At 37.0% G+C, this 27,221-nt stretch overlaps 1 protein-coding gene across 1 annotated transcript in view; it reads right to left on the bottom strand.

Moving 5' to 3' along the window:
• The window catches only part of IL1RAPL2 (interleukin 1 receptor accessory protein like 2), a 662,085-nt gene that overhangs the window by 521,617 nt on the left and 113,247 nt on the right, over window positions 1-27,221 (bottom strand). Inside the window, exon 4 of the mRNA XM_063660227.1 lies at window positions 17,405-17,591. Coding sequence (XP_063516297.1) covers window positions 17,405-17,591 — 187 coding nt within the window. The remainder of the gene's footprint in view (window positions 1-17,404; window positions 17,592-27,221) is intronic.

Raw genomic sequence — 27,221 nt, 5'->3', positions numbered from 1 at the left:
ATTAATTTTATTACACTTCCAAAAGGGATTCAAAATCTCCAAACATTTTGGGAAACCATTTTTTTTTTTTTAGCAAGCAAGTGTTGATCATTCAGGCTGCGGTATTATGAGGTTTCTAATGACATTTTTTCCACCTTTAGAAAAACAGTCAGAACGTGTAACAAGATAAATCAATGTAAAGCTCTTTTCTTTAAAAACTTAACTCATTGAAATAAGTGGTAGCATTTAGAAATGGTCATTCCTAAACCACTATTTTTGTAGATGAAATTAACTCTTTAAAATTCATTTAGAATTTTTCTTAAACAGGGTACTAGAGTCAGAGATCTAATTTTTTTCTAAGTAGATATTCAATTATGTCCACATCATTTTTAAATAAACCATCATTCTCCCTCCACCTACATTAAAATGAAATGTTACCTTTATTATATCCTACATTCTCATACATATGTATTTTTATCTGTTTCTGGATTCTCTATTCTACAGGTCAATTATCTTTTCCTTAGCTTACTGTTTCAATTGATGTTGTTTTGTAGTAAATGACAGCAACTCATAGAATACGTCCCCTCTCATGAATGCTTTTTTCCAATATTTTCTTGGCAATTCTGGTATATTCATTTACATTAACTGTGTAATTATGTTGTCCAGTTTCAAATAATTTATATTCTATCAAATTGCATTACTTATACATTTTTGGAAAAACGTATCTTTTATTCTTTGATATCTTCCCATGCAGAAACATGTTGTCTCTTCAGTAATTTGGATCATATTTTATGTCCTATAATAAATTTTTAGTTTTTTTTTCTTAATAGGCTTTATTTTTAGTTTTAGGTTTATAGAAAAAATTGTGCAGAAAGTACAGGGTTTCCACATACCCTCCAAACTCTCACATCAAGTTTTCTACATATTATTAACATTTTGCATTAATGTGATAAATTTGGTCTAATTGATGAACGAATATTTATAGATTGTTATTAAAGGAGGTCCACAGTTAACATGAGGGTGCACTCTGTGTTTTGTACAATCCAATTGGTTTTGACAAATGAATAATTTCATACATCCATCATTACAGCATCATACAGAATTGTTTGCCATCCTAAAAATTGTTTCCCACCCTAAAAATATTCTGTGATCCATATATTGATTCCTTCCTTCATCTTTCCTCCACAACACCTTGGCAACCACTGATCTTTTTATTCTCTCTATAGTACTACCTTTTCCAGAATGTCATATAGTTCTAAGCATACAGTACGTACCCTTTTCAGACTGGCTTATTTCACTTACAGTTTCACATTTAAGGTTTCTCCATGTCTTTTTATGATTTGATATATCATTTTTTCTTATATCTGAATAATATTTTATTATATGACTGTACCACAGTTTGTTTAGCCATTCACAAAGGATGAAGGACATGCAGGTTGCATACAATTATTGGCAACTGTAAATAAAGATGCTATAAACATTTGTGTGTAGGTTTTTGTGTGGACAAAACTTTTCAACTAATTTTGGTAACTGCCTACAAGTACAGTTGCTGGATGTTATGGTGAGCTTACTTTGAACTTTGTAATGAACTGCCAAACTGTTTTTTAAAAGTGGCTGTATTGTTTTGCATTCCCATTTGCAATGAATAATTCTTCCTGTTGCTACACATCCTTGTTAGCATTGGGTGTCATCTGTGTTTTCGATTTTAGCTTTTCTAATATGTATGTAATAGTACCTCAATGGTATTTTATTTTCATGGGTACATAGTTGGTTATATATTTATGATGACACGAGTTATTTTGATACAGACATCCAATGTGTAATAATCACATCATAGAACATGGGGTTTCCATTCCCTCAAGCATCTATCTTTTGTGTTACAAACAATCCAACTATACTTTTTTATTTTAAAATGGAAAATTAAATTATTTTTGACTATAGACTCACTGTTGTGCTAGCAAATACTAGGTATTATTCATTTTTCCTAACTATTTTTTTGTATCCATTAACCATCCCCACCTCTCTGCAATCCCTCCATACCCTTCCCAGCCTCTGGTAACAATCCTTCTACTATCTGTGTCCAGCAGTTCAATTGTTTTGATTTTTAGATCCCACAAATAAGTGAGAATATGTGGTGTTTGTCTTTCAGTACCTGGTCTATTTCATTTAACATAATGACCTCTGGTTCCATCCATGTTGTTGCAAATGACAGAATCTCATTTTTTATGGCTGAATAGTATTCCATTGTGTATATGTACCACATTTTCTTTATCCATTCATCTGTTGATGGACACTTAGGTTGCTTCCAAATTGTGGCTATTGTGCATAGTGCTGCAATGAACATGGAAGTTCAGATATATCTTTGATGTACTCATTTCCTTTCTTTTGGGTATATACCCAGCTGTGGGATTGCTAGATCATATGGTAGCTCAATTTTTAGTTTTTTTGAGGAACCTCCAAACTGTTCTCCATAGGGGTTGTAGTAGTTTACATTCCTACCAACAATGTACAAGGGTTCCCTTTTCTCCGAATCCTCACTAGCATTTGTTATTGTCTGCATTTTGGATATAAGTCACTGTAACTGGAGTGAAATGATATCTCATTGTAGTTTTGATTTGCATTTCTCTGATGATCAATGATATTGAGCACCTTTTCATATGTCTGTTTCCCATTTGTATGTCTTCTTTTGAGAAATGTCTATTTAAATCTTTTGCCCATTTTTCAAATTAGATTAGGTTTTTTTTCCTACAAAATTATTTGAGATCCTTATATATTCTGCTGATTAATCCCTTGTCCGATTGATGGTTTGCAAATATTAATCTTATTTTCATATAAGCCCCTTTGCATCCTTGTTAAATGTATTCTAATGTGCTTTATAGTGACATTGTTTAAACAAGATCACTTCATTTTTCACCTTTACATGTCTAACTGGTTATTGTTTGCAAAAACAAAAGCTGTTGAATTTTTGTATATTTTTAGTAAGCTACCATACTGAAGTTTCTCATTACTTCTATTTTTTGTTGTCATAGTTGCGTCCTTTGGGTTTTCTAGGTATGCAATCATATAAATTGAAAATTAAGATTATTTTGTCTCTTCTTTTCCAATATTTATATAGCATATTTCATTTCATTTTCTTATTGCATCAGCTAGAACCTACAAAACTGTAATAGTGACAGAGAGCATTTCCATATTGTATGTCATGGATGTAAGGAAGCATGTATATTTACAAGGATGTTCCAACACTGTGGTTATTAAAAACAAAAATAGAAAAAAACACATAAATATCCATTAGTAGAAGAACTGATTGAATAAAATAAGGTAGTTCTGTCCTGTAAACTATTACGCAGCAAAATGAATTAGATCTGTAGAAGACGTGGAAGGATGTTTCTCATACGGTTGTGTGTGATGGGGAAAGCTGAAGCATGATATGCATAGCATGTTCTCTTTTTCATTAAAAAAATTAGAGAAGGGGAAATATTTGCATATATGTGTATATATGAAAGTAATGTATTTTATATATGTATACACACATACACATATATACACACAAAGAGAGAAGGCGGGGAGAGAGAGAGGAAGAAAATGTTAGCATAGAGGAAAGTGAGGAAGTATTTAACAGTTAGCATTAGTTATTTTGATGGCTGAAATGGAATGGAAGAGAGGATGAAACTAACTTTATATTAATATACCTCTTCACTGTTCGATTTGTCAAAACAATCAGCTTTTAAATACAGACACACACACACACACACACACACACATATACATACACACACTTCTATTCAGTGGTCTCTTTTTGTAAAATTTAATGAATGTAAAAAAAGAAAGACATGGGTTTCATTAGACTTAAGCAAGTCACTTAACCTCTTTGGGCTTCAGTTTCCTCATTTGAGTCCCTTTCAACACTCAGAGTCATTAAAGAGTCCTTAGAAAGCATTACAGGATTTGTTTCTGGAGTAACAATTTTGATAGAGAATTCTGTTTATATCAGTGATGTGAGTGATTAAGTGCATAACATATTCATGTAGTGGAGCAATCACAGTGAGATTATGAGGACATTGGATGTCAGAATTTCAGCATTTGAATCTAATTGGCCACATGTTGGATAAGTGACCCTCTGTGAGTTATTTCAGTTTCCTCATCTGTAAAAAGAAGATAACAACTACCAATAAGTAGACTCACCTCCTTTTGCTAACTGATAGAGTTCAGATAGAGGAGATACAACTCTCTCCCACATATCCCTTGCATTCCCAGGACAACCAAGATTAAATTACTCAGTCATCTTTAGATAAAAAATATATATATTACATTTTATGAAAAGGTAAACCAGAGCTTCCAAACCAGTGGGTCACAGCACTCTGGAGTGCTATGTGAGGGTTACCAGTATATGGGCACATTGATTTTGTGTTGCTCAGCCCCAAATCAGTCAGGAGGGCTGAGAGCACCTAAAGTTCTCAGGGCCAGTCTTCCACTCACTTTGGTGTGCCATATTATCACTTTCTATGTGTGCTGTTACATAAAAAGATTTGTAAAATTTAAATCGACCCAGTTGTCCTATATAACTGATGTTTATGGTTTCTTTTGAATAAATGTGGAAACTGCTCCCTTAGTCTTAAAACTTGAGAAAGTCACATTTGTCTTATCTGAGTTCCTTTCTCAGGAAACCAACCATCAGGACTCCCAAATGATATCAAGGAACCAAAACTTAACATATCACTACATCCAGACAAGGAGAAATTCAGCCCCTTATCCATCATGATTGTCTAAGCAACTACCTGCTTCCTATTAGCCAACTCCTATTCCTTACCTCTCCCTAATTCCTGTTTACTTGCATTTAGTTACATTTGTTCCCTGTTATATAAACCCCTGATTTTAGTCCATCAGGGAGATGGATTTGATATTGATTTCCCATTTCCTCAGCTGCAACACCCAATTAAAGCCTTCTTCCCTGGCAATACTCATTGTCTCAGTGATTGGCTTTCTGTGCAGCAAGCTGCAGGACTGAAAGTAAACCCTTGATGTTTAGGTAACAAAAGATTGCTCCTAACTATTATGTACCATGAAAATATTAACTGATCTTATTTAGTTTTGTAATTTTCCTTTGCAGAGATTCATGTCTGTGATTAAAAACAGGTATGTCTGCTGCCCTTTACTCAAGACAAAGACACTATTGATTACAAGTAGGAGCTGTTCTTTTAGATATTTCAAATGATGTAGTTCCTTCCTGGAGTGTTGAGAAGGAGCTATTTACTCATCTATCTCCCTTCATGAGAAAAAGAGAAATGTGTTTATTTTGGTCAGTTCAGTATTCCCAGTTCCTAGCATAGTGCCTTGCACAGGTAGGCACCCAATACATAAGTGCTGAATGAATGATCAGTTATACAAATAAGTTTGTACTGAACCATCCATCATTCCCAACCAATTTCATTTATAACCAATGGCAAACATCTAAAATTGAGATAGTTGTGACAAGAAAAAGGAGAATTCAAAGTGATAGCCTTGACCTTATTAACACCAGACTTTTACCAACTGAGGTAACTAATCACATAGATGAGTGTTTTACTCCATAAGTGTGTATTTGTATTTTTCTTGCCAATATCCTATCAAAATTAGGACATTTAGAAATGGGATAAAATGACTCCACGTTTGTGTGACAACAGTGTGCTCAGTGAATAATTAAGCAGGTTTAGTGTTCTTCTTGGTTCAATTTTAAAAAGAATCCTTATCTCTCATTTGTAAAATGTTTTAAAAACACTAACATTATTGAATATTCTGCTCTAATGTCTAAACCCTATTTATATAGTGTCAGAAGAAACTTCTAAAAGTGTAGTCCCTCTCCTCATCTCAATTTGATAACTGATGCAGTTCAGATAGAGAATATACAGTCCTCTTACACATATCCTTTATATTCCTCAGACAGGCTGGATTGGCTTACTCAGGCATCTTTATGAACATGCCTCCAGTACCACCTGATTCACCTCTACCTTCCTATCCAGCTGTGATTACGTGCAGGCACAGAACGATAGTCCTTAAAGGCCTACCATAGCATATTTCAAACAGCCCAGGAAACTCAAAACGGACTATGAGAGTGATACAATATAATTAGTTAATTAAGTAAAACACAGAGACTGATGGAAATGAGAGAAATTTGAAGATTCTGTATATTTGAAAAGACACCTGGAAAACGGATCATGCAAAGCAATAGTTTTCACCATTAAAGCACTAGAGTTAAGACGTTTGTTAAATCAAGTTTAGCCTAAACTGCCTCCTTACATATTTTAAGTATGACCTAAAGGTTTCTCTGTACATCTTCAAGTATAACAAGTGGTGGTGTAAACAGGCCATAGCCTACTCTTGTGCCAATCACTGGGTTTTGACCAATCAAATGTGGCCAACTTCAAAATGTGTTCAAATAAGATAAATGCTGAGCTGTAACCAGTCCAGCTGTTTCCGGACCTCACTTCCATTTTCTGTTCATCATTTTACTTTTTCTGTCCATAAATCTTCTTCTACCACATGGCTGCACTGGAGTCTCTGAACCTACTCTGGCTCAAGAGACTGACTGATTTGCGAATCATTCTTTGCTCAATTCAAGTCTTTTAAATTTACTTCAGCTGAAGTTTTTCTTTTTAACAGATGGCACCAGAAGTGGGATCCAAAGTAGAGCTTCTAATGACCCCAAGGAGTATTGAATGACCAAGTGAGGTACCCACCAGACCCACTGTGTCCATTACTCTCTTGGAACAACTGGGGATCGTGGTTAAGCTCTCTCTTGGATTCTGAAGCTCCATGGTTTTCTGTTTTGAGCTCTCTGAGTTTCTTTGAGCAAATTTCTGATCCAAACTAGGTTTGGAAGTCATGGCAGAAAGCGGACTAGGTCCAGGATCAGATTGGATCTGGTAATTAACTGACTTGGATCCAGTTAGAGGCCTCTTATACCTGACTGGGTCAGAAAGAACCTAGTAGTAAATGGCAATATTGCAGGGGGCGTAAAATTTGGCTTTTGGAAATTCACAGAGATTTTTGTGTTCTACCCCTTTGTTTTTTCTTGCATGCTTAAGTAGGAAAAAAAAACACTGGCTAAGTTGATCAAGGGAATCTGAGAACAAAGACAATATTTGAGGTAAAAATGGGATCCTTAATTTCTGAAGAACTGAGTTCCTTCTGGCTTATACACACACAAGTATGAGGCCCCGCAAGCAGCAAAGTCTTATTGAAATCGCAAAATCTCACTAAAGATAAGTTAGAGTGGAAAGTTCCAAATGAATGACAATGCACTGAAGTGCATTTGATTGAGGGCTCCCAAATTAGTCTCACCTAGGGATGCCTATTGACATGCAGAAGTTTCTAAAAAGATTTCAGTATTTTTATCTAAAGACTTTATAAAAGGCAAATACAAATCTTAAGCAACTAATTGATTTTTAAAAATTAAGTCTGCTAACCTTTTGGCTTAGTTATTTTCCCACCCAAAAGGTGGAAAGAAAGTTATCCTAGATAAGGTGTTTATAAAAGGTAGGCCCTCTGGTAAAATAGGCATGCTTCTTTTTACAGATCTATCCATGCTGAGTCCAGGCATACAATGCTTTGTTGGCCCTATTCTTTAGTGGGCTCCACCCATTACCCTGAACTCAGTAATTTTAGCTAAGAAACAGTAGCTATGTTAAAAAGAAAACCCTACTGAACTAAAATACATCTTTCTGGAATTTAATTGACTATCTTAAAACTCTACTGTAAAATATATATATATATATATATATATATATATATATATATGAAATCTCCATTTGTAGGGATATCTGCCTATGTACAATAGAAACTTACCATTCGTATTAGTCTGTTTTCACACTGCCATAAATACCTGAGACTGGGTAATTTATAAAGAAAATAGGTTTAATTGATTCACAGTTCTGGATGGCTGGGGAGGCCCCAGGAAACTTACAATCATGGCAGAAGACGAAGGGGAAACAAGGCACGTTTTCACAAGGTAACAGGAAAGAGAGAGAGAGAGAGCAAGGAAGTGCCACACTTTAAAACCATCAGCTCTTGTGAGAACTCACTCACTATCACGAGAATACCATAAGAGAAACCATCTCCATGATTCAATCACCTTCCACCAGGTCCCTCCCTTGACATGTGGGGATTACAATTCGTGATGAGATTTGGGTGGGGATACAGAGCCAAATCATATCACCATTATTATTATTTTTTTTTTTTTGAGATGAAGTCTCCCTCTGTCACCCAGACTGGAGTGCAGTGGCACAATCTCAGCTCACTGCAAACTCTGCCTCCCAGGTTCAAGTGATTCTCCTGCCTCAGCCTCCCGAGTAGCTGAGATTATAGGCATGCACCACCACGCCCAGCTAATTTTTGTATTTTTAGTAGAGACGGAGTTTCACCATGTTGGCCAGGCTGGTCTCGAACTCCTGACCTCAAGTGATTCACCTGCCTTGGCCTCCCAAAGTGCTGAGATTATAGGCTTGAGCACCCGGCCCATTCCTTTAAATTTACGTAATAAATCATACTTTTGGTTGAGATGCTTTTCTGGCCGTCTTCTCTTGATGGAACTTTCATGAGAGCACTGTTTTTGTTTTTGTTTTTATTTTTTTTGCCCCTGGTTTGAGCAAACAATAATATAATTTTTAGGCCAAAATCTTGCTCTCTGCTTATGAGATATAAATTTTTATTTTTTGTGGTTCCACCTAAGAGTTGTCCCTTTAGAAATACAAATTTGTTGCCTAGTCAACAATTGCTTAGTTCAATGAAACCAGTAATTGGAAGACTGATAGACTGAATGGGAGAAAGAAAAGCTATTTTAAAACTGGCAAATGAAAATTCTTACAAGTAATGGATTTTCTTCTGTCTGTATGTCTGTATGTGTTGTCTGAGTGATGTTTATATGAAAAAGCTCTGATTAATTGTTTTAAAAGGAATAAGTGCTTAAATCAAATATTTTGTCAGAAAAATAAAAACTGTAATGTCTTTTAGTTCACATGACTTTAGTAATCTTTGGGAAATAAACACAGTTTTATAAGATTATTGGTAAAATAAAGACATTTGGTCTAAATTAGGCAGGTCAGATATTAGGTTTGCTAAATGCTTTGAGATCATAAATTGCTCCTTTGACTTTTGAAAATTGTTAGACTTACCTGCTTTAGAGCCATTAGATTCTAGATAAGGCCTGGGGACACATGGAGTTAACCACGCTCCCTAGCTATGCTGGAAAGAGTTGGACTTTATCTGCACTTCAGTCTGTTGTCCTAGGCCCCACACCTAGTACATAATTAAAATCACTTCCTTACCAGGTTTTTCACTAAAAATAAAAATTGCTAAGAGTTGAGATTCTAACATGTAATTGAGACTACTGAAGAAACAGTTTTACATGCAAAATGTGTGAGGAAAGTGAAGTATGCTTTTGGTAAAAGATTATAAGGCGGCATGGGAATGTGGATTTTTGTGCCTAGATTAAAGGGTTAAATGATGATTTAGGTTAGATAGGATAAAGCTGAAAGTTTGAGCAAGTTGTGGAAGATTGTGAAAAATTAAACTTGTAAGAGAAATTCTACATGTGAGTATATTGGCTAAATTTAAAGGGGGTATTATTCAGTTTTCTGTAAATTGAACATTGAAATAAAAGCACAAAAGGGTTTTCTTAGAGCACTGATCTACTATTTAACGAAAATTTGTAATGGGTTATAAAAGATTTATGTGAATCTCACCTTATGGTAAAACTGATTAAGATTAGATAGATTTGTCTACTAGGTTTTATTAAAAATTGGGGTTGACATTAATAGTATACTAATGCAAGGATGAAATTTGGCTTTCTTTCTTGAATGAGATTTTCATGTAATATTAAAGAATAATGAAAGATTTTTGTTTGCCTTTTGAATAAACTACAGGAAAAAGAAGAGAAAGACAAGAGACAGATTGTGTGGAAAGCTAAGTCTTCCCTCTATCAGTGAGTAAAGGTTTCTGCATCTTTAAAATTTTTCAGTCATTATTTTGGCAAAATGAATGATTTATGGTGACATGGAATTCTATTTTATAATATCAAGTGTTTTAAACATTTAACATATTTGACAGGCTTCCCCAAGTCAAATTCCAATTTCGAAATTAAGTCTTTTTTGACCACTAACTTTGGGATGCTACAGAGGGCCCCTGAAGCATCCAAAAGAGAGGTAAACAGGATTATTTGATATATTAAGTTACATGGGAAGCACCGTCAAAATAAGAAATTTTTGTTTGTTTGTTTTGAGACAGTCTCACTCTGTCACCCAGGCTGGAGCGTAGTGTAGTGGTGCGATCTCAGCTCACTCACTGCAACCTTTCCCCACCCTCCCCTTGTGTTCAAGCAATTCTCATGCCTCAGCCTCTGGTCTCAAACTCCTGACCTCAAAAGATCCGCCTGCCTCAGCCTCCCAAAGTGTTGGGATGACAGGTGTTAGCCACCACGCCCAGCCAGAAATAATCATTAACCTTCTTTAGGTTATACTTTAATGAATGTCATTAATATATGTTCCAAAATTTTATGGGATTTCTAAAATTCTACTGTCTGAGTATATGATATCAATTATAATTATGGTTATTATGTTAATTTATTGTAGACCACAGAAATAACCAAATTTCCTTGTCAACTGTGTCTTTACTTGAAGTCATTGCTAGTTAATTGCTTAATTCTGATGCAGTTTCTGAAAAATTCACAAGCATGCAAAATCCTAGAAATATGGTGTCTTTTAGAAGGTTGGAAAGGACCCTGAAAAGCACTCTTGAATACAGGTTTCTCATAACTTTAGAGTCATATCACTTGGACTGGGTAAGAATTCCTGGCACTTTAATGAAAAGACTGGTTTATATAACTGCTAACCCAAGTAGAACAAAAATTAATTGAATACCAAGAAGACACTTTGCCAGATTATCATGCTAAATCAGCCAATACCAAAATTGTATACATACACAATTTGAATGAACTCCATGGTCTAAGTCAAATGACCTATGATAACCCATCAGTTATCAGTGCTATGCACCTAAATTGGAGAAACAATTGGTATTCAAGAGGACATAAGACCAATGTTAAGCACGGACTCATGGAGAACCAGGGCAGCTGCCTTGTCCTTCCTGAGTCCTTAAAATTTTTGTTATTAAAAGTTCTGCATTCCATGACTCATGAAAAAGATAAAATAATCCAAATTAAATATATATTGTTGTGGTGACTTGTACATTGCTAAAATAGTTTATGACCCATATTTAATTTGTCAAACCCATATTCCTGGGAAGACATTCAAATCTTCAGGTACATTCAGCTACCTGATGGGCCATTTGAACATTTATAGAGGGATTTCATTCAATTGTCATTTTCAATGCATGTTTTCTGGTTGAATCAAAGCTTTTCCTTGCAAGAAGGGTGATGTTATAACAGATTATTACATCACAATGTATTTTCACCAGGAATAAAAGATTTTTATGTTTCACTAACTGAAGACAATCAACCCCTTCACAATCTAGAACTCAAAGATTGGATCTTCCGAGAACATCAGAGAAGGACTTCCTTTGCCATCCACACTGCAGCAAAGCTAAGGGACCTTGAACCTTGGGCTTACAATCTCACAACTGAGGGAGGGTTGCTCCACACTTATGGAACTATACACCCATTAGAACCCTTAAGGTAAAGCTACCCAGGGAAGTTTCTCCCCAGAAAAAAAAATGGCATCCTTGATGTGAACAGCTTTTTCCCAAGATCACGGATCAAGACTTTTCTACTATCATGAGACTGTTATTTTTAATTTTTTCCTCATTTATGCCTCTATAAACAATAGAAGTCAAAAGGGGGTCTGTTGCGTACACTCATAGGGTATACTTTTATTTAAGAAGGATTTTGCAGCCAGCCTTATACATGGATAACCGTATGCCTTGATAGATGAAAAATGAAGGCCCAATGTAGGTGAATAATTTTAATGGTACATACATTGCCTCATAGTCAGAAACAGAATGTTGGTTCACTCCTTTTAATCTACATCATGGGTTAAAGACAACATTGCCAGGAGTCCTTCACTCTTCTAGAAAGGCATCATTTGTTAAGTCCTTTTTTCCATGGTGTGGAGTAAAAGAGGGAATGATTAGAAATGTATTCCTTATGATAGGCTCTATAACTGATTCTACCATAAAGGCTATGGTTACACAACAGACTTTAAATTCTCTTGTGAAAATTATGCTAAATAACAGAATTGCTCTAGATTACTTACTGGCTAAACAGAGAAGTATCTGTGCAACTGCTGGCACTTGTGGCCTGTGGAGAAATATATCCCATCAGGTATTACAGAGATTCAGTGTAGGAGATTAATGAAGAGACTGCTTAGTTAAAGCGAGTAGACTTTTTAGCTCATTCTTTGATCTATTTGATTTTAGTCTGTTTGGTTCATGGGGACCCTAGGTAAGGGGCATACTCCAAACTCTTGGCATTATCCTCCTGACAATCATAATAGTAGTCCCCTTGGTGTACTGTATTCTCTCAAAAGTTTTAAATGTTTGCATTCAGCCATCTCAAGAATGGTAAATGTTCTCTCTTCAATTGGAATGCCAATAGCTGAAGGAAATGTGTGACCATGAGGGCATCATAACCTATGAATGAATTGCTGAGACCTGGAAACCCAAAATGACGGTAATTGAGAGTGGCACACTCTCACCTAAGTGAGAACCTGACAAAAAGGGGGGAATTTTTAAACAAAATTATGGGAGGCCATTGTTTTGGACTGAGTTCATGTCATGCACTAGGCCCCAACAGACCAGGCAAAACCAAAAGGGACTCACTTGTGCTAAATGTAACATAATCAAACTAAGACTTTAAGGAAACACATATATCCTAGAACAGACCAGGTTTTGTCTTTTTCTCCTGTAAACAGGATGTTCCAGACTAAGAAGTTATCCTCTACTCTAACCCTTACAAAAAAAAAAAAAAATGACCTGAAGTCCTTGTTCACACCTTACACAACCCACTGTTCTGCTATTTTCCAGTGGGTTTCAAGGACAAATAAGTACATTTATGATGGTGATAGTGAAATCAATGACTAAAGTTTTGGTCAATCTCTCAAAATGAGAGGATGAATAAAAGGGGGAAATTGTTAAATCATGTTTAGCCTAAAGCTGCTTTCTTACATATTTTAAGTTAGGCCTAAAGGTTTCTCTGTACACTGTCAACTATAACAAGTGGAGGCGTAAATAGACCATAGCCTACTCTTGTGCCAATTACTAAGTTTTGACCAATCACATGTGGCCAACTGTTTGAACCGTGTTCAAATAAGGCACAGAGCTATAACCAATCCAGCTGTTTGTGTTCCTCACTTCCATTTTCTGTACATCACTTTCCTTTTTCTGTCCATAAATATTCTTCTACCACTTGGCTGCACTGAAGTCTCTGAGCTTACTCTGGCTAAGAAGACTGCCTGATTTGTGAATCATTCTTTGCTCAATTAATCTTTTAAATTTAATTTGGCTGAAATTTTTCTTTTAACACACTGGACATTTCTAACTTTCAATGAGTACCAGAATAAACTCTGGACAAATGTATCCTCTTCTTTATATTGCTATAGCCAAAGCAAAACTTGCTCAGCCTGGTAGAAAACACAGCTTCTGCACAGCAAAAGAAACTACCATCAGAGTCAACAGGCAACCTACAGAATGGGAGAAAATTTTTGCAATCCACTCATCTGACAAAGGGCTAATATCCAGAATCTACAAAACAAACAACCCCATCAAAAAGTGGGCAAAGGATATGAACAGACACTTCTCAAAAGAAGACATTTATGCAGCCAACAGACACATGAAAAAATGCTCATCATCACTGGCCATCAGAGAAATGCAAATCAAAACCACAATGAGATACCATCTCACAACAGTTAGAATGGCGATCATTAAAAAGTCAGGAAACAACAGGTGCTGGAGAGGATGTGGAGAAAAAGAAACACTTGCACTGTTGGTGGGACTGTAAACTGGTTCAATCATTGTGGAAGCCAGTGTGGTGATTCCTCAGGGATCTAGAACTAGAAATACCATTTGACCCAGCCATCCCATTACTGGGTATATACCCAGAGGATTATAAATCATGCTGATATAAAGACACATGCGCACGTATGTTTATTGCAGCACTATTCACAATAGCAAAGACCTGGAACCAACCCAAATATCCAACAATGATAGACTGGATTAAGAAAATGTGGATATACACCATGGAATACTATGCAGCCATAAAAAATGATGAGTTCATGTCTTTTGTAGGGACATGGATGAAGCTGGAAACCATCATTCTCAGCAAACTATTGCAAGGACAAAAAACCAAACATCACATGTTCTCACTCATAGGTGGGAATTGAACAATGAGAACACTTGGACACAGGAAGGGGGACATCACACACTGGGGCCTGTTGTGTGGTGGGGGGAGGGGGGAGGCATAGCAATAGGAGATACACCTAATGTAAATGATGAGTTAATGGGTGCAGCACACCAACATGGCACATGTATACATATGTAACAAACTTGCATGTTGTGCACATGTACCCTAGAACTTAAAGTATAATAATAAAAAATAAAAATAAAAAAAGAAATAAAAAAAAGAAAATACATGGGCTATAAAGTAGGCAAGGCAGACTATCCAAATACTGACTGAAAAAGAAATATTTTCCTAATATGTTGGTACATTTTCTTCAGGTATTTACTTGAAACCTTGTATGAGAACCAAGAGTTAGCAATACATTCCTGAGCTTCAGGTATTCTTTAACTTTTGATTCTAGTATTTTATCCTAATCCGTTAGTATACTGCAGGGGCTAAGAGTGGGGCTAGTAGCGAAACTGCAAGTCACAAACTACTGTTGACTTTTGCTAACCCACTTAGCTTGTCTGAGTCTCCAGTCACTTCTTCTATAAAATAGAGATAATATTACCTTATATGGTAGTTCTAAGAATTGCATTAATCTATCTCATGCACCTAAAACACAGCTTGCCATACAGTAAGTACTTAAGAAATGTTAGCTAACATTATGATGATCATTTATCAACTGTAAAATATTATAGAAATATTAAATATTATCCAGGCAGAGCTGGAAAGGCCTGTTGCTTCACCATTGTTGGTCCATTTCTAAGGAACAGTGAGAAGTGGCATTTGCCAAGCAGTAAATTGCTTGAGTATGTAAGGATGATAGTGATGTCTAGAGATATGAGAAAAGGAGAAGAAAGAAGATAGCAGAAAGTAAGATGAGATAGTAGAATTACTCTTATAAGGGAAAGTTGATTATCTGGATTTCACTCCCAGCTGCTAACTCTTTGGGCAGGTCACCTTCCCTTCCTCAACCATAAAATTAAAATAAAACTTTCTTTTTCTTTCTTTGGCCAGGCTCCACTGCACCAGCATGGCACCTTACAAACGTTCCCAAGATATGACCAAGGCTGGGCTTAGTCCCAGGCCCATTGCTGGAGAGGGTAGTGATTAAGAAAATGAACTCTGGAGTCACACTGCCTTGAATAGAAAATCAGGCTTTGTTCACTGTGTAACTTTGGATAGGTCACATCTCTCTCAGCCTCAGTGGTTTTGTTCTCCATTAAATTAGGATAATAGCACCTATCACACAGAGTTGCCCTGAGATTTAAACAAGATAATGTTGAAATCAAGTTTAGCTACAATGAATGGCACACAATAAGTGCTTAATAAACACAAATGAGGCTGATGATGGCATAAACCCACCAAATTATCTGTAGTCTATGTTTATGCATAATAAACATTATGTTCCTTTTTATCTGTCACAATATTGTCTTCATTAAGATAATTCCCATTGAGACCTGGACGTTCTAGTACAGAGCATGTTCTTGGTGTCTATTGGTAAGTTTCCCTAGGCGTGAAAATGGAGAGGCTTCCAAATGTAAAGGCATATGACAGCTGTGGGAGTTAGGGATTAAGCTTCCCTAGGAACTGAGGGTCTGTCAGATCCTATAGAAACAACCTGCTCCACGTTTTATGTGTGTTTGGTTCCAACAGTACACACAGCATCTGTGCAGAAAACCTTCCTGGTCATCTACCATCACATCATAAAACTTCACAGTGTGTCAACTGCTGTGGTTCAGAGCTGACAGAAGAGAGTTGGCTTAGTTCTGTTACAGGACTGTGGGCCCCAGGTTAGCTGCTAGAATATCATAGCTGGAAGCTTGTGTGGTTATTATCTGCTTCTTCCCCTAGATCCAATTATCCACCCTTGTCTGCTCTACTGTATGTTCAGAAAAGCCGAACACTATTGATTCTATCTCCTGCCTCTGCCCCCTGGCTTCTGTTTCAGTTTGAATGAGGGCGGCAGGAGAGGGAAGCAACTAGCAAATAAACAGAGAGCAGGAGTTATAAATGGTTAGGGTATTTATCCTACACACTCCCTTCCTATCTGCCACCCTCATATGTTTCTTTAAGGCTGTATCTCTTGGCAGCTTCCTCTACTCTTGCCAGGTTCCAGTGACACTGCTCCTTCCCCTTGACACTGCAGGTCTAGGGGTGATAATCAACAGCTTTCTCCTTTATTGATTTCTTCAGGTCTGCCCAAACCTTTGTAAATAATCCTTTCATTCAACTCTCTTCTTCTTCTTTTTTTTTTTTTTAGATGGAGTCTCGCTCTGTTGCCCAGGCTGGAGTGCAGTGACACAATCTCGGCTCACTGCAACCTCTGCCTCCCATGTTCAAGCGGTTCTCCTGCCTCAGCCTTCCAAGTAGCTGGGATTACAGGTGTGTGCTGCAATGCCCAGCTAATTTTTATATTTTAGTAGAGATGGGGTTTTGCCATGTTGGCCAGGCTGGTCTCGAACTCCTGACCTCAGGTGATCTGCCCGCCTCAGCCTCCCAAAATGCTGGGATTACAGGCGTGAGCCACTGTGTCTGGCCACAATTCTCTTCTGTTCAACCTTTGAGTGTGGTTTATTTCCAGCTAAACTTAACCTTAGCAGTGTTTACAAATCCTGTACTGGGCCCATTTCTCTCCTCTGCATTCACTGTTGTGGCTTTCACAGAGTAGATCATTATGATAGTTGTTATTCTTTATAAGTACTACTACTTGTAATGGCAGGCCTTTGTTCCCACCACTAAATAATATTTCTGTGTCCCCCAAATAATTTCTTTTAAGTGTTATTTAAATGTTTACCCTTCTTCCCATTAGTTCTTATATGCTGTCAGGCTGGAGGGAGATTCTACTTTTAGCAGTTGGAGAAAGGGGTATTGCTTCTAACAACTGCATTAAAAACCAGTGATACATAAGAGTCACAGCTCTGAATTATTTAGTTATGGATCTGTTGATTCTTCTCAGTGAAATATCTAATACCAAAAACTAGTAATAAAAAAATCTCCCTTTCCTCATCCCCAAGGCTGCTATTTACTGAGGTAAAATATGCATTTGACACCATGCTGAGTTACCTTATACCACACAACATCAGGCTCCTGATCGGACTTTTTAAAGTCATCCATGTCTGGACAGGAAATCTCCTTTCTTTTAGTGACTTCAGATTTTTCTAAATAGCGGATCCTGCTGTTGTAGCACAGGCCTGATTCATTCTCTGCAACAGTCAAGGACATTGACACCTTCATGCAATATGTTGAGTTTCTGTAGGAACAGAGAAATAACAAAATGGCTTTATTGGGTGTTTACAACTTTGTTTGTGCTCTATATATTTCAAGAGTATTGACTTTTCCATTTAGGACCTTGCCTAGAAATCAGAAACAACATCAAAGCAACACAGAGCAGTTTTATGGTGCAACTGACAAGAAGATATGAAACTAACTGCTAATGTGGATATTTGTGGCTATGAGGTAGCCACAGAGCTACATAGAGAAGCTATACCCATCTTCCAAACTGTAAGATAGTCTGACTTCTTTCCCAGCAATAAACATTGCTATGTTGAAAATCTGATAACAAAAACCTGTGAGAAAGTCTCTCTATAACTAGAGCTGTAGTCATTTTTGCTCTGACCCTGTGGCCAGTCCTTTAACAGTTACTACAGGGATAGTTGAATTTTACTATTGGTTTCTCAGCCAACATTTCCTGATACAGAATATATACTAAAAACCAGATCAACATACAGAGGATATCTGTTAGCGTACAGGTTAATTTACCTGTTAACTATTCAGCTTTTTTTTGAGACGGCGTCTCGCTCTGTCGCCCAGGCTGGAGTGCAGTGGCGCTATCTCTGCTCACTGCAAGCTCCACCTCCCGGGTTCACGCCATTCTCCTGCCTCAGCCTCCGAGTAGCTGGAACTACAGGCACCCGCCACCACGCCTGGCTAATTTTTTTGTATTTCTAGTAGAGACGGGGTTTCACCCTGTTAGCCAGGATGGTCTGGATCTGCTGACCTCGTGATCCGCCCGCCTCGGCCTCCCAAAGTGATTACAGCCGTGAGCCACGGCGCCCGGCCAACTATTCAGCTTTTTAAGGTACTCACTGAGATGTGCCAGGTGTTGAATTTTGGGCTTTTATAAAGAAGAAATCCTACTAGAGTCTGGTCAGTTGGGATTAATTGTATCAACCAGCACTAGCATTATAAAGAATTCTCAACACAGAATGTTATCATAAGGCCACTTTAGAAATTGGGCATTAATTGGCTAACACATTACAGAAGGGTATTTATTGAACAAAAATTCTGTCTTCTTGTACCTTGGTTAGCACTTTCTCAATAATGTGAGTTCAATAAACATATTTAATTAATCTAATTAACTATAATGAATAAATATAAATAAATTAAAATTCTGCCTTTATTTGTCTATGTATAATCCATGACCTTTCTCTACCCTACCTCACCTGGATTCCAGAAGATGTCAAACACGAAAGAAAATGGAAAAGTGTGAGGAAGAAATCAGAAGCAGCCTGATAACACTATGAAGATCAGCTGTAAATCCTGGAGTATTTAATTTTACTTTATGGAAGACATTTCAGGACCATATTTGTTTTAAACATCAAGGGATACATGCTGTCAAAACTAAAATTGCCAAGGGCGGCAATTCAAACCAAGTGCTTTATAACTGAGTAATAACAATCCTAACAGATGGGATTAGCATGCCAATCAATAATTTTAAGACAGTACCAAATGATCGGCACTGTTCATACTGCTTAGTACTCACTCATTGAAATTTTATATCCCCGACATCATGCAAAACACAGGAATGCAGATGGCTATGCCTCTTGGGTTTACAAAGTAAGTTAATAAGAATGACTCCTACTTAGGCTTCTGGTAAAGTTAATTTCCGGCAAGCACCCCTGACTATGCCCAGGCCTGTGTCATCTGAGAAGGAAACTATCAAAGCACTCCAATTCTGATGTTTAGATGCAACCCCATCACACTATGTAGATTGTGGGATTTGCTTTTCTTTCTTCCTCTATATGGGTTCCTGGAACACAAAGGTCATAAGATATGCCCACTGGGGATTAAGTGAAAGAAACATTTATGTTCTTGTCAGACATTGGACAGCCTCTTTACATGCCATGAAGCTAAAGCCACAACAGTAGTAATCTCAGAGAAAAAGAGTAAATCAATTTAGCTCAATCAATTGAGCTCTTTTTCACCATTTTTTAAACACTTCAGTGTTAAATATTTCCAAGTCTCCTTGCTTGATACAAGGCCATACATGATCTAGCTCAACATAACATTCTCCCCTTTACTCATTAGGGTGCAGCCACACTGGCATTTTCTCTGTTCATTGAACACACCAAGCCTATTGAAACAATAGGCCTTTGTGCTTGCTCTTATCTGATCTTCTAATATTTATTTGTTAAAGTATGCACTAAAAAGGGCAAGGAATTTGTTGCTCTTGTTAGTTACACCATCCCTGGGATCTAAATGAATAGACAGTAGATGCTTAGTAAACGTTAGTTGATTAAATGAATGGGCATCAAAAGGTATCTATTTGAGAGACATGTTATTTTTTTTTCCATTTTTGTATCAGTCCCATGTGGTATATACCCCCCTTTCTTCAGATGAAGGTATATGGCTTGTCAAATATCACATTCCTTGTATAAGTATGACCCGGATAATTTGCAGGTATTTTTGGATAGCCACCAGGAGGAAGATTAGCCAAGTTTTGTGCAGCAGCATACTGGCAAAGAATTAAAAATACTGGCGACATCTGAAAGACAAGAATGACCGGCAGGGGCAGGGGATAGAGGGAAGCTAAATGGTCACAGTCATTTAAAAAGTATCTAACACAGAAGAAAGATAATCATCTCTGTTGGATATCCAAAGTGTTCTGAACAGTTCTTGATGTTACTGACTTTGATCATATCTTCTCCATGGTGTTCATTCATACAGGTGAAAGAGACATACTTGTTAAAAAATTTTCAATTATTGTGTTATACCCCCACAGAAGGAGAAGTGTTGACCAGAGATCTCAATAATAGAAGTAGGTGAAATGTTCAATGCTCTGAAAGAAGCTAACTATCCCAAATGTATTTATCCCTGGGTAGAAAATAGGGTAGACTAAAGTAGAGGACCAATCTGATATAGTGGTTTCTTAACAAAGCATCATCTTTAAACTAAGCCTCACTAGGCTCAAATAGTTCTGTGACCTTGGACAAATTGTTTAACCTCTCTGAGTCTCAGTTTCTTCACCTGAAACATGAGAATAAGAAGCTGTTTATGGTGGCTCCATTGGAGGTGGGAGGAAGGATTTCCTTTCATTATACAACTATGAGTAAAAATAGGTTTACATTTTTATACCTGACCTGTTCAGATCACTGTAAGTATTAAATAAAATAATGTATGTAAAATACCTAATGTAGGATCTATCAAAAAGTAGGTATTCAAAAATTGTATCTCTAATTAGAATTGTAGGTATTGCCAGCATTGTTAAATATATTAAAAGATATATATAATAATTATATATGTATAACTAATATGTATATATGTATAATATACATATCTAATATATAATACTTATAATTTACATGTGATATAATAATCATGAACAATATAAAAACAACACACTGGCAGCAGTGGGTTAAAATAGTCTGCTGGGTTAGAAGTGCTACTTGACAGGAAACAGTCTGGAAGAGGTCAGTTGGGCAAAAGGTCTAATACCAGAGAGCCATGTAGGTCTGAGAGGATCAAAAAGATACACTGACTTAGGCACAAAAAGAAGTGTATCAAGAGAAAGCAGCTAAGGCAGGAAGAAACTTCCAGGTACTCTGAGTACTAGCCACTAGGCAGAGGCTAGAACTTTGGAGGTCAAAGAGTTAGTAAAAGCTCCACTTAAAAAGGTTTACTTCTGGCCGGGCATGGTGGCTCATGCCTGTAATCCCAGCACTTTGGGAGGCTGAGGCGGGTGGATCGAGGTCAGGAGATTGAGACCAGCCTGCCTAACACGGTGAAACCCCGTCTCTACTAAAAATACAAAAAATTAGTCAGGCGTGGTGGCACGCGCCTGTAGTCCCAGCTACTCCAGAGGCTGAAGCAGGAAAATCGCTTGAGCCCAGGAGGCAGAGGTTGCAGTGAGCTGAGATCGTGCCACTGCACTCTAGCCTGGGAGACAGAGTGAGACTGTGTCTCAGACAAACAAACAAACAAACAAACAAAAAATTTACTTCTGGGAGCTTCTTAGACAAATGCCTTCTATAACAAAGCCCAGAGGCCTCAAAGCCAGGTTTCCAGGCACAAGAGCCACTCATGTGTTCATTCCCCAACCTCTCCAAAGTATAAACAACGTAGATGGTGTCAGCAGAATTTGTATTGATTTGGGGTGGTGTTAAAGGCAAGGAAGCCACCCTGGAGATGGCTGATGAGTTGAAGGAGGAAGTGTGTCCTTCCTAACCCTTAGCCACAAACGACTTTAAGCCAGGGCCCAGTATGTATACACTCTCATTGTGGTCACTAACATGTGAATAGATGCTGACATGTGAATAGATGCTGACAAACTGCTTTGTTAACTCATGAACAAGTCCTAGTATGAAGTCGTTGAGGATGACCGAGGTCCCTGGAACTTAAAGACAAGGTCTGATGTGAGTCCTGCTATCACCTCAGGTGACCTCGGGGAGGTATAATCAAGGCTGCCTGACAGTCTGAAACTCAGGTTGATTTTTATTAGTTGTGTAATCCAGCCCTGGCACAGTTCATGCTAACAATCTTGCATTATTTAGATTTTATTTTGAAAAATGCCCCAGGCTGGTTCTATTTAAAATATTTCCTGCAACTGGGACCTAAAAATGTTACTTTCATTAGGTACAATTAGAGCTATGTGAGGTTGAGGAGGCAGACTGACGAGTGTGCAAGAATGCAGATGGTATTTTTTCTCTCCCTACTTCACATCCTGAGGAAGACAAGGAACACATTCAGGCTCAGTGTAGGCAAAAGGCCTTTGCAATGATACTGCAGCAACAACTTACAATTACACACGTTAGTAATCTTTCCAAGTACTTCTATATGTATTATCTTACTTAATTCTCCCAATAACCCTGGAAAATGGGCAGGGTAAGTAACCCTTACAGGAGTAAAACATAGACACAGAGAGGACAAAGAACTTTGTTAAGCTGACGTAGCTGGTCAGTAGTTCAGAACCAAGGTTTATTGGCTGCTAGCCCCTGGATACTCTCAGAACTTGATGCTAACATTGCTCAACAGCCAAACTAACTTGTAGTTATCCATACCAACTTGAGGAAGCTGACAGAAAGAAAAGCAGATGTGTAAGATAACATCTAAAGAATAATGTTAATTTGCATAGCACAGAAGAATTAGAAAATGTATAAATAAACCTTGCTTTCTATTCCAAAGGTTTAATGTTAGCTTATTTAGGTCATAATTAGAACTTTTTACCCAGATGTATTTCTAAGGGAAAATATTGATCAATCTTGGGTTCCCTGGAGAGAAAAGCAAAACTCATAATTTAAAATACACATGAAACATCCAAATTCCTTTTCTAACTCGCATTTATAAAACATGCCCATACTATAAAGTTTTGTTTTAGAGTTTGAGCATATGTGAACTTGTCGTATCACCAGGACTAAGCTGGTGAAAATAATCTAAATAAATTAGGGATCTTTCTTGTACCTAAAATCAAAAGCCCTAGATAAAATGCCTCAGGATATAGTTGAAACTTTCCTAACTGATTTATTCAATTGTCTTATCCTCACTTCAAAATACTTTCCTTGTAAATTTCAGAGATCATCTAATGATAAGGAAACTAAAACAAGCTTTACTGTCTGAAATTTTATAACGTGAACTGATTTGCTACATATAACATCAATTAATCAATCTATAGTCATTGAATAAGACCGACGTTAAAACATAAGAACTAGCAACTGATACTGTAGCAAATTCAAGGAAGGAAAACAAATGAATAAACAAACAAGATCTCAAGCCCTTTGATAAGTTCTATTTCTCAAAAATCATTAGAAAAATAAGGTTTTCTAGTAAAGGGGGATAAGGGGGAAAAAAGAATATACATGTATTTATTACAGCTGAACTGTACATTTAAAATGGTAAGGATGGTAAATTACATATGTATATTTTACCTTATTTAAAAAAGTTTAAATTGCAAATATTAAAAAAATAAAAAGAAGAAAGTTTTATTGAAAAATCTTTTAAGCTTGATTGGAAAGGGGACTTTCAGATGTCTGCATAAATAATTACATAAAACTGCAAACTTGCAATGTTAATGCATTAAAAGACCAAGATGGCCAAAGCCCTGAACTGTGTATTAATATTATCATTCTATGAAGACCCGCAACCCTTTAGAATCATTCAAATGACATTTAATGGGCACCTGCTATGTGCCACGCTGTTTATATACATTGAAAAGCAGATGTAAACCTAATATAAGGATAAAAATATCTATGCTACTAAGAAGAAGTTTGGGGATACAGGATCTATTGAATGAACTCATTTTTGTCACTTTTAGTCTTTAAGTAAATCATCTTACTTCTAGGCTTGTACAGTTGTAAAGAGCTCAGGGATTTTTGTTTTATTAAGTTGTTTTTTTTAAAAACAAAACAAAACAAAACAAATAATGCCATCATTCATAGATGATATCTCTAGCCTGTAAATATGTCAATATAATAGGTTTTAAGTTTATGTACATTTTTTTCATAAGGTATAAACCTGGTAATTAAACAAACAAGGATTTGTGGGGGCATAAACATATCATAATTTTTTAACTGTTCTTATCTCCTGCTGACATGAACATTCAGCCTTTGACATGACACTGGTAATCTGCAACCCAGAATTATTTAAGCATAACTTTCTTATAGTTCATGATGCAGTCAGATAAAAGGTTAATCCAAGGACTTGAGTAGCTTACTGCTTGATAATGCAGCTTTTAGAGTTAGACTTGGGTTCAAATCCCAGCTCTATAATGTCTTACCTATGGATCTTTGCATGGGTGAGTAAATCTCAGTTTTTGGTATATGTGGAATGAGAATAATAAAAGCAGCTATCTTTATAGGGTTGTTTTATTATGCAAGTGTTAAGAATGGTAAAGGGGGCTGGGCCCAGTGGCTCACACCTGTATTCCCAGCACTTTGGGTGGCCAAGCGGGTGGATCACTTGTGGACAGGAGTTCGAGACCAGCCTGGCCAACATAACAAAACTCTGTCTCTACTAAAAATACAAAACAAAAAAACAGCTGGCATGGTGGTACGCTCTTGTAATCCCAGCTACTTAGGAGGCTGAGGCACAAGAATCACTTGAACCCAGGAGGCGGAGGTTGCAGTGAGCTGAGATCATACCATTGCACTCCAGCCTGAGCAACAGAGTGAGACTCTGTATCAAAAAAAAAAAAAAAAAAAAAGGAAAAGAAAGAATGGCAAAGGGTCTGAGATTTTACCTTACTTATGCACTAAAAATTTAGCCTGCCAGTTTCATGGAAGCTGGTAGAAGACACCAGAATCCTAGGTCAGAAATAATAAACAGTTAATTGGAGCAATGACAGTAGCCAAAGTATCAGTATTTGTGTTGCTTACACAAACTCAATTCCCATAGGATAATACAAAGAGGATCAGGTGATACTTGTAGAAGTATTGGGTTGTATTACAGAAGAACCCCAAGCTTAAGAAACACAAATTTCTTATAATGGGCCATAAGCATGTCTGCCCTTTGTTCCAGAGGCAGATACTAACAGTATTTTCCAAGGCTATAAGCAAACCTGCCTTTTGCTCTAGAGATAGACAGTATTTCTATCTTCTAAGGCTATTCTCTGGCCAGGCACGGTGGCTCACGCCTGTAATCCCAACACTTTGGGAGGCCGAGGCAGGCAGATCACCTGAGGGTCAGGAGTTCAAGACCAGCCTGGCCAACATGGTGAAACCCTGTCTCTACAAAAATTAGCTGAGTATGATGGTGGGAGCCTGTAATCCCAGCTACTTGGTAGGCTGAGATGGGAGAATCACTTGAAACTGAAAGGCGGAGGTTGCAGTGAGCCGAGATCATGCCATTATACTCCAGCCTGGGTGACAGAGGAGACTCTGTCTCAGAAAAATAAAATAAAAAAAAATAAATAAAAGTCTGTTCTCTATACATACACCTTTGAAAAGATAATCCAGGGCAAGGGATACTCTGCTCACAGACACGTAAAAAATGCAAGAGCACCATGGAGAATTCTCTCCTAACAATGAGATAGTTCATTTAAAGCTCATAGCACAGTGCCTGGCATATACTAAGTATTCAATAAAAATTAATTTCCTTTAACATCATCACCACTATTATCACACTATCTACCGATTCCCAACCCAACCCATAAAGTGAATCAAAGATGTTTTGTTTTCTTCTTGTTATTGTTTTTTAAAAAAGTAGCTCGTGGACAAGGTTATAGTAAACATTATGTATATTTTAAAAACTACTCACTCAAAATACATTTTTTGTCATCAAAATATTATTCACCTTGAATTCAAAGCAAACTATAATTTATTTGGAGGCTGTGCATTAAAGTTAGAAACCTACTCAAGAAAAAAGTATACAGTACATATATATGTAGCAATCCATTTATATATAACTAAGAATTGTGGATCATTCTAATGGTGAGCTCATGTCACCATTCCTAAGGGAAAGGCAATTGCAATATGCCACCTAAGGGTACAGGCAGCTTGTTCAAAATCTGACTACCAATGATTGAGGATGTGGATAAAGGTAAGGTAATAACGAAGGTAAATTTGAAAGGTTCGCTGACACCACCATTGTCCACATCATAGTATGAGTAATTCCTGCCTTCTTGTTTGGATGAAGACAATTTTAAGAATGGTAATCTGAGACACATCATACTACAACCAGAAAGGTATTCATAAATCTTTGGAGAACCCCGATGTTTCTATTAAGAACAAGAACATAACTCTCCTCCAGAAATCCTTCCCCAACCAATTTCACTGACTCTAATAACTATTTCTCACTTCCTCACTCTTTCTCTATAAATATCAGATTACACTGATATTTTTGCATCTGTCAATGTTATTTCATAGTATTATCATAGAATTCACAAAGGTTTGGCCTTATTTCCTGGGTCACAATGCAAACTCTTCAAAACACAGAGTTTTCTTTACATATGATTACCTTTCTTCATACAGTATTATATACCAGATTATTTTCCCTGTCTTTGTGTTGAAAATTGTATAACTTAGTTGTCTCACCAAATAAGCTGTCATATCCTATGCTTCCATGATCTATTTTCTGACTCCTGGTGGTAGAATTCTCTACTGTGTCAGAGATCTTGAAAGACTAGTCGGTATTCAAAATTTCTACTTGTTCCTCTAAGTTCATTCTGTGATCCCCTATCATCTGGCACCTGCCTCACCATTCTATTGATTCTCATCACTTGAATCACTAAGGATATCTTATTAGCTAAATCTAATGACCTTTTGTTCACCCTCATCCTATGTAACCTCTGTGCATTATATGAAACTAGTAACACTCTTTTTACCTTCCAAATCTCTCCTTAGGTCTAAAATATCTCCCTTTTTTGATTGTCTACTTCTCTGACTACTCCTATTGCTTGTTCTCCCTTATCCTATCCCTAAAGGTATTTGCTACCCTTTCCAAGACCTTGGGATTCCTTCCTCTGTTTTTTTTGTCCTGCTTATTCTCTCTCCTTCCAACCTTCATCTCCAGCAATTTTATTGAAGCACGAGGTCTTAGCCACAAACTGAGCACTGAAAACACCCAAACTTATAATACATATCTCTAGTTTTGTCCTCTCACCTAACTTCCAGCCCAGTATAGCCATTCAACTATAATTCAATATAACTATCACAAAGGCATTTGTCAATCC

Source organism: Pongo pygmaeus, chromosome X, assembly GCF_028885625.2.
Source record: "Pongo pygmaeus isolate AG05252 chromosome X, NHGRI_mPonPyg2-v2.0_pri, whole genome shotgun sequence".
Classification (NCBI taxonomy): domain Eukaryota; kingdom Metazoa; phylum Chordata; class Mammalia; order Primates; family Hominidae; genus Pongo; species Pongo pygmaeus.
The sequence above is the reverse complement of the archived record's forward strand: the minus strand, read 5'-3'. Positions and strand labels throughout refer to the sequence as shown.